This window comes from Dipodomys spectabilis, unplaced genomic scaffold (genome assembly GCF_019054845.1).
Source record: "Dipodomys spectabilis isolate Male_0828 unplaced genomic scaffold, ASM1905484v1 ptg000175l, whole genome shotgun sequence".
Lineage (NCBI taxonomy): Eukaryota > Metazoa > Chordata > Mammalia > Rodentia > Heteromyidae > Dipodomys > Dipodomys spectabilis.
Genome location: NW_024870852.1, coordinates 2,352,022 through 2,364,722, shown reverse-complemented (window position 1 = coordinate 2,364,722; position 12,701 = coordinate 2,352,022). Strand labels below are relative to the sequence as shown.

The window sequence follows — 12,701 nt, the reverse complement described above, 5'->3', positions numbered from 1 at the left end:
ATCACTAAATAGTACAGTCTGAGATAAAGGGCATCTAGAAAAATAAAATTTCACTAAATGTGCATTCAGAATAATTCTTTTGATTAATCAACACATACTGGATTTTTTTGTGATACTTTGTAATCGAATTTTATTCTTTAAGCATATAGTTATTATTAGAAAATATCTATACCCAATATACCCAAACTAGAGCATAATTTAGGAAATAATTAAAATTTTTGTATATTCTTACGGATATCAAAATAAAACCTGGGCACTAGTGGCTCACACCTGTAATTCTAGCTACTCAGGAGGCTGAAATCTGATCTAGGTTTAAAGCCAGCCTGAGAAAGAAAGTCTGTGAGATTCTTATTTCCAATTAATCATTAGAAAACCAGAAGTGGTGCTGTGGCTCAAAGTGGTAGAACACCAGCCTTGAGCAAAAAAAGCTTAGGGACAGCACCCAGGCTCTGAGTTCAAGTCTCATGACTGACCAAAAAAACCCCCAGAACCCAAAATTCTAACAAAAACAAGAACAAGTGGTCACACAACTTATAGTGGTCACTGTGAAATCCCTAAGATACCTACAATGTCTTTAATAACAATGCTGAAGATTATTATCTTATAACCTTTAATTTCTATAAATTCCCTTATGCCTGTCTATGATTTTATGAATCATCTGTCCAAATATACAGAACAGGCCTCTGATATTGAACAATTCAGTAACTATTTTTCTTAACAGTTGGCTAGCTTGTTTCATAATGTAAAGATGTTATCTTTTACATCAGTTTTTATCTTCAATGATGTATGAAAGGTCTAATATCAAATTGGCTGTCTCTACGGCCACCTGTAGGCCATTAAGCTTGGCAGTCAAACAGTCCACAGTTAGACTGCTGGCTGAGCCCACAGCTGCTAAGCCCACATCTGCACGTGGAAGGTAGGTTCGTGGTGCAAAAGGAGGATGCGTGCCTCTTAAGAAGGACCAGCCAAGTTGTTCCTGACTACTGAGTAATCCACAGCCACATCTTGAAAGCAAATCCGACCAGTTACTGACAGAGGGAGACTCTGCTTGAACTGACCAAAAGTGTCCATACTTCATGTCAGTCAGAATTTCACCTCCATCATGTTCCAAAGAGCACGCGGGAGATTCTAAAGCACTGCAAAATGCTTTTGCCATTAACTGAAGCTCTGCTTGAGTACAGCCGCAGTCTTTGAGAATGCTTTCGGCTTCACTGTGAGTCTAACAACAAAAAGCAAAAAACAAAGAGCAATTAATATAAAAATGTTTCAGAACAATAAGATACTTGATTGAAACCTTATTCATAAGGCTACCATTCATTTTCATTTTGGGGACAGTTAATGGGGTGGTCAACCAAATTGGTCCTTAACAAGGCTGGTTATGGTAGAAATATACATTTCTAGTCATATAATCAGAATGAGTGAATTAAAGTAGCCCCACCACCAGCTTATTCTGAATGACTTCCTGGTAATGCCTTCATATCTATGATTTTTATATACACCAGGAATGTTTTTGAAGATAATGTTCCAAATGAAGAACTGTTATATAAGCAGAATGTTTGTGATTTGTTTAGAATGAGATTGCACACATTATTAAGATACTATTTTGGTACTTCATATAGGTACAGTCAGTCATCTGATTCACCACAAAAGTGGCAAAAATGAAGACTGGAAAAAAGACAGCACCTTCAACCAATGGTGCTGGGATGGAGAGGATTGAATCTATGTCTCAGTCTCTCACTTTGTAGAAAAATCAGCTCAAAAGTGGATTCAAGATCTTAATGTAAGACTTGAGTATTTGAAATTACTGGAAGGAAACACTTGAAGATTTAGACATAGGCAATGATCTTCTAAATACAACTCTAATAACTCAGGAGATAGTAGCAAGAATTGACCAATAGGGTTGCATATTGCATAATATTCAAAAACATCTGCACAGTAAAGGAAAGGAAACAGAGTTAAGAAACAGCCTAAAGAATGACAGAAATTTTTGTAAGCTGTTTATCCAACAGAAAATTAATATCCAAAATATATAAAAAATGAAAAATCCAACTAAAATTTGGCAAATGAACCAAATACATAACTTTCAAAAGAAGTACAAATAGCCAATAAGTCTGTCAACATCTTTACCTATAAAAGAAAGGCTAGTCAGAACAGCATGGTTTTGACTGAATATTATTGCAAAGGAAACAAGAACAAATGGTAGCAAGGATGTAGGGAAAGAGGAGACTGCATACTTTGGTGTAACCATTACACAAATCAAATTGATGGAAATCAACATAGAGGTGCCTCAAAAAACTAAAGATAGAAACTACCCCATGATTCAGCTGTGCCACTCCTGGGCACATACCTTAAGGAATCAAACTCAGCATACACTAAAGATAGCACACACACTTTACTGAAGCACTATTTACTCGAACCAAGTTATGGAATCAATTTAGGTATCAGTCAACAGATGAACAGCTACAGAAAATGTGGTACTATCTACACAATAGAGTATCATTTAGCCACAAAGAAGAACAAATTATGTCATTTTATGGAACAGAAGATCATTATGTTAAGTGAAACAAGCCAGACTCAGAAAGACAAATACCATATGTTTTCTCTTTTATGTAGAGTCTTTATTAAACACACACACAACACACACACAAAGAGACACGAAAGTATAAGGAGCTATTTGCTATTTATGGACTGACCAGAAAGAGAGTGCTGGGGGAATGAATATGACTGAAGTACATATGAAAATGTCATAGTGATACCCATTATTTATAGTTAATTAAAAATGCTATTTAAAAACAAAACAAATGCAGTTTTCACGTCAATATGTTACAATGGAGAGTCTTTTCTTCAAATCAACAAAAAACGTAAGATCACTTTAAACTGCTTCTTTGCCCCAGTATTCAAAACAGTCTATTTTGGTCATTTTTTGTTGTTGTTGTTGTTGTTGGTCATGGGGCTTGAAATCTGGGCCTGGGTGCTGTCCCTCAGCTCTTCAGCTCAAAATTAGTACTCTACCACTTGAGCTACAGCAACACTTCCAGTTTTCTGAGTGGTTTATTGGAGTTAGGAGTCTCGAACTTTCCTGCCTGGATTGGCTTTGAATCATGATCCTCAGATCTCAGCTTCCTAAGTAGCTAGGATTACAGGTGTGAGCCACCAATGCCCAGCTGAGCATTTCTTAAGAGAGAAAAATTAATATATTAGCAAACAGATAACCTATTAACAGTGATAATACTTGTTTTGTAACCAGGTGTGGACCAAGTGAGATAATCTACACTGCACTGTTGCATTTTTTTTTGTCAAAAACCAATTTAAGGGCTAGGAATGTGGCTTAGTGGTAAAGTGCCTGCCTAGCATGCATGAAGCTCTGGGTTCCATTCCTTAGTACCACATAAACATAAAGAGCCAGAAGTATTGCAGTGCCTTAAGTGGAAGAGTGCTAGCCTTGAGCAAAAAATCCCCCCAAAACTCAGGCCTAGGCCCTGAGTTCAAGCCCCAGAACTGGCAAGGAAAAAAAAAACACCAAAAAATAATAATAAAACCACTTAAGGTATCTCCTTCTTTCAAAATACTTTCTCTACTTACTCAATTTCATTTGCAGAATAAATTATCATGCATTCAGTAACAGATGGCATATGTTTTGTTTTTTATAATGTGAGTTTTGTTAAACGTTCACTAATGGGCTTTATCTTCAAATAGATATGAGATTATTTAGGAAACCAGGGAAGGATATGTAGTGAAAAGATTCCATTGCTTCCAATCCCTCTACTGAGGCCCTCAGTAACTCTGTTTTATGCAATTTAGTGAACTATGGCTATTTGGAAAACACTTAATTTCAAATTATTAATAATTAAGAAAATAATCAGAAGGATAACACACTAAACTTATCTGATAACTGTCAAGTATAACTTTTTAATAGACTAACCAGAAATTCTATTCAGTAGAATTTTATTTGGAATCTATTAATTAATAAATTAAATAGAATTATGGTTAATTCTAACTAAAATCTCCCATAAATAGATACCAACTTAAAAAATATAACAACATTTGGAGTGTTCTGATAGATTTTTTTCAATGCTCTAAGAAGTACTGAAATATTTTGTAGAACCTAAGCACTCTATTATGAGCATCACTTACCATATTTCAGTAGTTAAGTTGAGAACTTCTGTAAACAGAATGCTAACTTAATATGAAATACATGTAGACAATACTAATGGCATGACTCAGTAAGAGATTAGACTTACAAAATTCACTGTAAGATGTTACCTTATATTTCCAAGTATTATTTTCCTAGCTTCTTTTTTCCAAACATAATGTCTGAGTTAGATTTTGGAAAAAAATAGCATGAAATGTTTTAGGGTATTATGATTTGGTTTATTATTGCATAAAACAAAAGTTGTTAGCAATTCAGGTGATCTGAAGAGGACCAATTTACCTTGTTTCTGATGTATGCAGCCAAATGAGTCTCTGTGCAGCCACCTCCCAACAAAACCCAGGGTTCCTTAATTGTTAGCTGCAAAGCATGCAGTGCTGTTTGACATGCAAGCTACAAAGGAAACACATGAGAATCAAGAATTCACATCAGATACCAAAGTATAACCAGGCTCTCAAAACATTTATAGTGGGCTCTTTATTGACAAAGAACAAAATCTGTTGTCAAAGTTGTAACTTGATTAACTTTGGAATGATAAAGAAGGTCTCCTTTTGTAGAGTTAGAATAATTATTTTATTTTATATACAATTTATTCTTCAAATGATTTACAAATGTCTAGCCTAAAAATACCTGAATTAGCCAGCTATTTTTGCTAAACTAAAAAAGTCTGGTTGTAATGCTTCAAAAAAAATCATACACCATGATCAAATAGGATTCATTTCAGGGATGCAAAGCTGGTTCAACATATGCAAATAAAATAATATAATTCATCACATCAACAAGAGCAAGGATAAGAACCACATGGTTATCTCAATAGATGCAGAAAAAGGATTTGACAAGATCCAACACCCCTTTATAATCAAGGCTCTGGAAAAACTAGGAATCAATGGACCATTCCTCGATACAATAAAGGCTGTATATGACAAACCTATAGCCAGCATTATACTTAATGAAGAAAAACTAAAGCCATTTCCTCTAAAGTCAGGAACAAGACAAGGATGTCCACTCTCTCCACTTTTCTTCAATTTAGTATTAGAATGCCTAGCTACAGTAATAAGACAAGATGAAAACACAAAGGGGATCTAAATAGGGAAAGCTGAAGTAAAACTCTCCCTCTTTGCAGATGATATGACCTTGTATTTAAAGAATCCCACGGACTCCACTCTCAAGTTACTCGAGCTGATCTGAAACTTTGGCAAAGTAGCAGGGTATAAAATTAACCCTCAAAAATCAATGGCTTTTCTGTATGCCAACAATGAGAAGAGTGCAGCTGAAATCAGGAAAGCAACTCCTTTTGTAATAACCCTACAAAAAATAAAATATCTAGGAATTCACCTAACTAAAGAAGTGAAGGACCTCTATGATGAAAACTTTAAAAACCTGAAAAAGGAAATCAAAGCAGAACATAGGAAGTGGAAAAACTTCCTATGCTCCTGGATTGGAAGGATCAACATTGTGAAAATGGCAATACTTCCCAAGGCTATCTACAAATTCAATAGGACACCTATCAATATTCTAACCTCATTCTTCAATGAAATAGAAGAAGCAATCCAAAAATTCATATGGAACAATAAAAGACTCTGAATAGCAAAAGCGATCCTTAGCAGAAAGAACAGTGCTGGAGGAATATCAACACCAGATTTCAAACTCTACTACAAAGCCATTGTAATCAAAACAGCTTGTTACTGGCACAAGAACAGACCTGAGGACCAATGGAATAGAACTGAAAACCCAGAAATGAACCCACAGACCTACAGCCACCTAATCTTCGATAAGGGAGCTAAAAAAAATAGAATGGAAGAAAGACAGCCTCATGGTGCTGGCAAAATTGGTTACTCACCTGTAGAAAACTAAAAGTAGATCCTTATATATCATCCTGTACCAGAATCAACTCCAAATGGATCAAAGACCTCGGAGTCAAAGCAGACACCCTGAAAACATTACAGGAAGGAATAGGAGAAACCCTAAGTCTCCTTGGCACAGGCTGAAATTTTCTTAATAGAGACCCAGAAACACAACAAATCAAAGAAAGGTTGGACTAATGGGATTGCATGAAGCTGCAGAGCTTCTGCATGGCAAAGGACATAGCTAGCAAGATCAATAGAAAGCCCACGGATTGGGAGAAGATCTTCACTAGGTATACAATGGATAAGGGTCTAAAATATACTTGGAACTCAAAAAATTCAATACTTGGAGCTCAAAAAATTAAATCCCCCAACAATAAATCCTCAAAGAAACAACTTCTCGATAAGTAAGTGGGCTAATGACTTAAAGAAAAACTTCTCTGAAGAGGAAATAAGAATGGCCAATAGATATGTGAAGAAATGCTCAACCTCTCTAGTCATAAAAGAAATGCAAATCAAAACAACATTGAGATTCCACCTTACTCCAGTTAGAATGGCTATAATCAAGAACTCTAACAACAGATGCTGAAGGGGATGTGGCCAGAAGGGAACCCTACTCCATTGTTGGTAGGAGTGTAAACTTGTTCAACCACTTTGGAAAGCAGAATGGAGGTTCCTCAAAAGACTCCACATAGAGCTGCCCTATGACCCAGCAATCTCACTTTTGGCATTTACCCAAATGCTCACAAACAAGACTATACTACAGCTACCAACACAACTATGTTTATTGCAGCATTATTGACCATAGCTAAGGTATGGAACCAACCCAGATGCCCCTCAGTAGATGAATGGATCAAGAAAATGTATATATATATATATATATATATATATATATATATGTATATATATATATACATATATATATATATATATATATATATATATGAATTCTATGCCTCCATCAAAAAGAATGACATTACCCCATTTGTTAGGAAATAGAAAGACTTGGAAAAAATTATATTAAGTGAAGTTAGCCAGGCACAAAGAAACATAGGTCCCATGGTTTCCCTTATTTGCAATAACTAATGTATGTCTGGGACAAGCAGAAAAGGTCAAAAGCTATGTACATATGACCAGATAAGATGATGTTAAGCCAAATGAACCCCAAGATAGGGACACAAGTGTTTTTTTCTTTCTTGCTATTGTTTCTAACGTGTTTATAATGTACCATGTGATTTTTTTGTTTCTTTGTATGTTCCTCCCCCACATATATAACCTGTTTTCACTGTATTTGATGTTGATGCCCTGCATCTTGAATATACACTTCTCTAATTTGGGGAGGGGAAGGGAAAAAATAAAATGCTTAAATAGGGATACAATGAGATGCACAAAACACTGTGTTGAAAAATTGCAAAAAATTGCAAATCAAAACAACATTGAGATTCCACCTTACTCCAGTTAGAATGGCTATAATCAAGAACTCTAACAACAGATGCTGAAGGGGATGTGTGTGCGGGGGAGTGTAGTTGTGGAGCTGGAAGGGAAGGCATGGTAAGGGAAAAACAAAGGAGAAGGTAACAATGCTTGATAGGAAATGTACTCATTACCTTGCTCATATAACTGTAACCCCTCTGTACAGTATTTTTACAATAAAAAAGTATAAAAAAAAGTCTGGTTGTATCTAGAATTTATTTCAAATAGTTATAACCCAGCAATAATAGAAAAGCAGCTGGATGTTGGTTAGCTCAAGTCTGTAATCCTAGCTACTCAGGAGGTTTAGATCTGAGGATCTCGGTTCAAATCCAGCCTGGGCAGGAAAGTCCATGAGACCCTTATCTCCAGAAAACCAGAAGTAGATCTGTGGCTCAAAGTGGTAAGGCACTAGCCTTTAGCAAAAAGCTCAAAGACAGCACCCAGGCCCTGAGTTCAAACCCCAAAACTGACAAAATAAATAAATAAATAAATAATGAAGAGCATACAGATTTCTGACTCATCAAAGATATATATATTTTCACATATGTGAATCTTTAAACTTGTGATCAATACATAGATTATCATCTCCCTTGTATCTAAAAACTGCATGTGTTCTTGGCAGAGAATAATAAGCTAGTAAGAGATAGATGACAGATATTGACTAAGGAACTCATTTGCTAATTGAATTATTCATAATACATATTAGCATATATAATCTAATGTCTGAAGAAAAGTTTACATCCAGGACCTTTAAGTTTCCTTTTTCTTACCTTTTTTTTTTTTTTTTGGTGAAGACAGAGGAGTTTCAACTCACAGACTCATGCTTGCTAGGCAGGCATTTAACCTTTTTGCTTTCGTTTTTTAAAAATGTGGTCTTATGTTTTTTCCTTAGGAGGTCTAAGCCACAATCCTCCAATTTAGGCTCCCCAGCTAGCTGTGATGACACGTGAGCAACCATGCTCAGCTTTTTACAGGTTCAGATAGGGTCTCTGAGACTTTTTGTTCAAGTTAGTTTTGAACTGTCATCTTCCTGATCTGTACCTTCCCAATAGCTAGTATTATGGACATGAGCTACTCTTGGCTCAGGTTTTTGTAAAATGTGGAAAGAACACATCAAGTCAATTATAGTGTCACAGACCAGACTTCTGATTTTGCTCTTCTTCTGGTATTGAGATTGTGCTCAGCATCACTCTACCACAGACCCACATCTCCTATTCCAACTTCTCTCATTTTTGGTTTTGCTTTTTATACCACTAAGGAAATTATGGAAAATAATGTGAAAACACCCTTAAATGTGGAACTCCAAATTATCACCTACCTTCAGCTCATCCCAGGCGGTGTCATTCCTGCTGCAGAGCAGCAAGCTGCAGACAGTTGCTTTGTCAGGAATGAGATGAAAGAAATGTTTGGAGCCAAATTGCGTAGAGCCCACCTCTTTCACACTTCCGTAGCTACTTGGAGAGACTGAGCCTAAGGAACCGATAGGCTGTGTTCCTATTTTTATAAAGAACAGAAAACACAAAATATATAAGGAAAGGTGGGGCAAACATTCATTTAAAAATGAATAAAGATGGATAAATGAATAATGCTTCTTCAAGCTCCATCAAAGCTTTTCATTTAAAATATGAAATTCAGGAGTAAGAAATACAATGCATCTCATGAAATCTCTTGAGACTCATATTCTGTTACTAAAATGATACACTTATAGAGTCAAGCACAAGTTCTTTGGTTTAGACTATTTCATGGTACTGAGGATTAAACGCTGTGCCTCCTGCACATTAGCCGGGTGCTCCTACAGTTAAACTACATCCCCAATTCCACTTTTTTGAACATTTGTTAAAGCTATTTTATAATTGTTTCTTAGAAAAATATACAGGGCTGAGAATGTAGCTTAGTGGGTGAATGCTTGCCTAGCATGCATGAAGCCCTGGATTTGATTCCTCAATACCACTTAAACAGAAAAAGCTGGAAGTGGTGCTGTGATCAAGTGATAGGGTGCTAGCCTTGAGCAAAAGCTCAGGGACAGTGCCCAGGCCCTAAGTTCAAGCCTCAGGGCTAGCAAGAAAAGAAAAAAAATATATAAAAAGGCAGACCAAAATTTGCATATAATTTTTGGAAATGCAAAAATCTCTTTTAGGGACAAAGTCCTTCCTCTTTAAAGGGGTTAAAATATACTTGGTATTTGTAAGTAAGCAACCAAAGTGGGCTAGAGTGGAAATCTAGTCCTCATTTACAATATTGGTTCTATGGGAAAATTCTCCATGCTTTAAATACTGACTCAATAATCGTAAGTACACACACAAAAAAACTGACTTTAACAATCAGAATTCTTAAGGCTGGAACTGCCAGATTCATGTAATGCTAGTAGATATTTAAGGCTATGAGACAATGAGTTCCAAAGAATAATTTCTATTATTTTTCTTACTAATACACCTTTTGACCAGTTGATGGCCTTACAAAGGTAGGGCAATCACTAAAGTATATTATGCCTTACATATTGCTCCTTTTAGATGATTTATATTAAGACTATAATTACAAGCTGGGTATGGTGGTTGGCACCTGTAATCCTAGCTACTTGGGGGGAAATTGTTGAGGATCACTTGAGACCAAAACTTCAAAACTAGGATGGGCAGCATAGTGAAACCCAATGGGGGAAGGGGAGGAAGAAAGGTTGCAACTCATGCAAATCTAAATGGTCATCTTTTTGATATGTTGTCAATGCAGTTAAGGAGACATTGAAGAGTGGCCTGAATCAAGGATTCTTCTTTTCTAGGGTCAAATAGGTATGGATCTCCTCATACAAATTTTAAACTTACTGGATTTGTGAACTACAGTGCATCTCTTGTCTTCAGTAATTTTGTTATTCAATATGTTATCATTAACTGAATAAACATTTTAGAAATTATGTGGGTTAGGCCTGCTGTAGATGATTAGGCCAAGTATAAAGGTAGCTTTGGTTCTGGTTTTATAGAGCTCAGTGGGATTTCATTTTTTTCAGTTTTGGGGCCTCTACTCAGAACTTCTTGTGTAATAGGGAAACACTTTATCACTTGAATTAATGCCCCTGATCCTTTTGCTTTTAGTTTTTTCAGATAGGGTTTTGAGCTTTTGTGGCCTCTGAATGTAATCCTACTTCCCTGCCTGAGTAGTTGGGATTATAGGCATGTGCAACCATACCTGGACCCAGCTGGAAATATTTTTTGACAGTAAAGGTAAATGTGCAGAAGTTCATTGGTGTTAGGCTAAAAGTGAAGGGAGTATTTCACAAAATCACTTTCTGAATGCATCATGATGTAAAGCCTTATAAATTCCAACAGTAGAAGAATTTGGGGTAAAGTATAAAAGGCATCATGCTTATGTTAGAATGAATTACCCACAGAAAATTTGGGAGTTAATAATAAACTGAATATTTTGGGCCTGAAAGAGTTTATGATCATTCCACTTTTAGCAAGTGACCCATGGAGAATCATTTTCCGACACTACCTTTGCTGTCAAAAATGATATACTTGTTGTATGATTTATTAGCTGCAAGTGGCAAAGAGCCAAGTATGCTTTTTTTTTTCACCTGTCACTTTGCTCAGGGATTCCATCAGAGTCACTCCAAGTCTGTCAATGGCAATAATGCCATGAGAACTGAGGAACTGTTTCAAAGATGGGTGCAGAACTTTTTGGCACAAGACGAGATCTACATGGTCACTAACTAGCTGCCTCCCTAGATTAAGCAACTGGTCCAGGGCTGCATTCTCAAGAGACACTCCTGAAGGGACCACCAAAGTTCCTTCTCCGGTGTCAGAAAAATCTCCTGATAAAGAAATACAAAAGAGCGCCACTTTGAGGGCATGGGGTTTTTGGATAGGTAACAATCTCCTCAGTTGAACCTCCGACATGTCAATGAGTATTCCAGGCAGTACAGTGGAATCTGTAACTCTCTGACCCTTTCCAGGCACAATGATGCTCTGTCCTAAGATGACGGGGTCTTCTGTGCTTTCTGGAATTGTCAGCAAAAAGGCTCTCAGAATCAAAGTACTGATGTGCTCTACTTCCTTTCTGGTGAGCATACAGGCGGGTTTGCTTGTTATTATACTGTGTGTCAAGCTAAGTGGAATCTGAGTGCTACTAAAGTCAACTGAGATTCGACAACCACAGGCCTCAGACTTGAGATAACTAGTACAGAGACTCAGAAGATGTTTATTTAATTTAACGACAGTGGTGGGTGTCAAGTCCATTCTCTGAACATTCTCAATCAGGTTGCAGCAAAGAATGGCTGTGAATAAGCCACAGTCACGAGAGCACAACACATGATTTTGCACAGAAGTGGTCAGGATCTTGAGTATGGGATGGGTGACCGGCAGGTTTCTGAGCAGGGCGGAGGACTGCGAGGTTGTGCACACATAACCTCCCAAGCCATTGTGCAGCTGCTTCAGTCTACCGGAAGGGCCATAGCATGATGTTACGATCTCTTTCAAGACAGCCAGTGTGGCCCTGACGCTCTCACTTGTTAGTGGTTCACTTTTACACAATGATGGCTTCCTAGTTTCTAAACGAGACATCTTATTTCAGGTGTACCTTGGGAAGACTGCTTTTATTTTGTTAAACATATTGTCCTATTTATTGTATTGTTAAGTGTTTTAAGATAAAAAATACATTCATCCAGAATGAACATCTGAAAATAGAGCATCATAACTACAAAATTAAATAGTGCTGCTTCTGAAACCAATCAGCAGGTAATGACTTAATGGCATACTGGTAATTCCAAATATTTATTTTCCTTTATTCTTCAACATTCCTTTGTTTGTCTGCAGACTGAGATCTTACAGACTGTTTTGCAACCCTCTGCATAAAGTAAGTTCCAAGATGGACACCTATGAAAGATACTCCAGCTACCAGAAGCCAGTTCTTTCTAATCCAACTGGAGTTTTTCATCTCTTCTTTGAATATTAAACTGATTCAAACTGCTTCTTTCTATAAACAAAAATAAAAACAAAACATTTTAGAAGAGTAATTCCACAACTTTTTAGTGACCACAATTTAATAATTTACTTAAATGCTCTGTTCCATTTTTATAAAAAGAAACTCCAACTATCATACACCTCAAGAAATGAGAAAGGCGAACCAATTTAGACTTAACATTTCTGTATTTTTAATGAATTTACTGTGTCAGATAAAGTGTATTTATTTAAATAATTTTTGAATATACAACATGGCTAAAAAGCTTATAGGACAGTTATTAGGAT

General features: G+C 36.4%; 2 protein-coding genes across 2 annotated transcripts; both read right to left on the bottom strand.

Moving 5' to 3' along the window:
- Nucleotides 1–726: 726 nt before the first annotated feature.
- LOC122120448 (McKusick-Kaufman/Bardet-Biedl syndromes putative chaperonin-like) lies at nt 727–12,119 on the bottom strand. The gene is made up of 4 exons (XM_042694696.1): nt 11,033–12,119; nt 8,786–8,961; nt 4,433–4,543; nt 727–1,219 (listed from the first exon to the last, which is right to left on the bottom strand). Exons 1-4 carry the CDS (start codon nt 12,015–12,017, stop codon nt 764–766), a joined length of 1,728 nt encoding a protein of 575 aa, XP_042550630.1. The 5' UTR covers nt 12,018–12,119; the 3' UTR covers nt 727–763.
- A 95-nt stretch (nt 12,120–12,214) lies between these two features.
- On the bottom strand, nt 12,215–12,390 carry Mkks (MKKS centrosomal shuttling protein). Its single transcript, XM_042694697.1, has one exon. It carries the CDS (start codon nt 12,388–12,390, stop codon nt 12,238–12,240), a length of 153 nt encoding a protein of 50 aa, XP_042550631.1. The 3' UTR covers nt 12,215–12,237.
- Between the last annotated feature and the right edge of the window lie 311 nt (nt 12,391–12,701).

Bases quoted from the DNA above. Each gene is read 5' to 3' on its own strand.
- LOC122120448 (XM_042694696.1), bottom strand. From the start codon at position 12,017: ATGTCTCGTTTAGAAACTAGGAAGCCATCATTGTGTAAAAGTGAACCA. The intron at 4,544-8,785 runs GTAGGTGATAAT...TTTCCTTTGTAG, and splicing joins CCGCCTGGGATGAGCTGAAG to CTTGCATGTCAAACAGCACT. The intron at 1,220-4,432 runs GTAAATTGGTCC...TTTTGTTGTTAG, and splicing joins CTGCATACATCAGAAACAAG to ACTCACAGTGAAGCCGAAAG.
- Mkks (XM_042694697.1), bottom strand. From the start codon at position 12,390: ATGAAAAACTCCAGTTGGATTAGAAAGAACTGGCTTCTGGTAGCTGGA.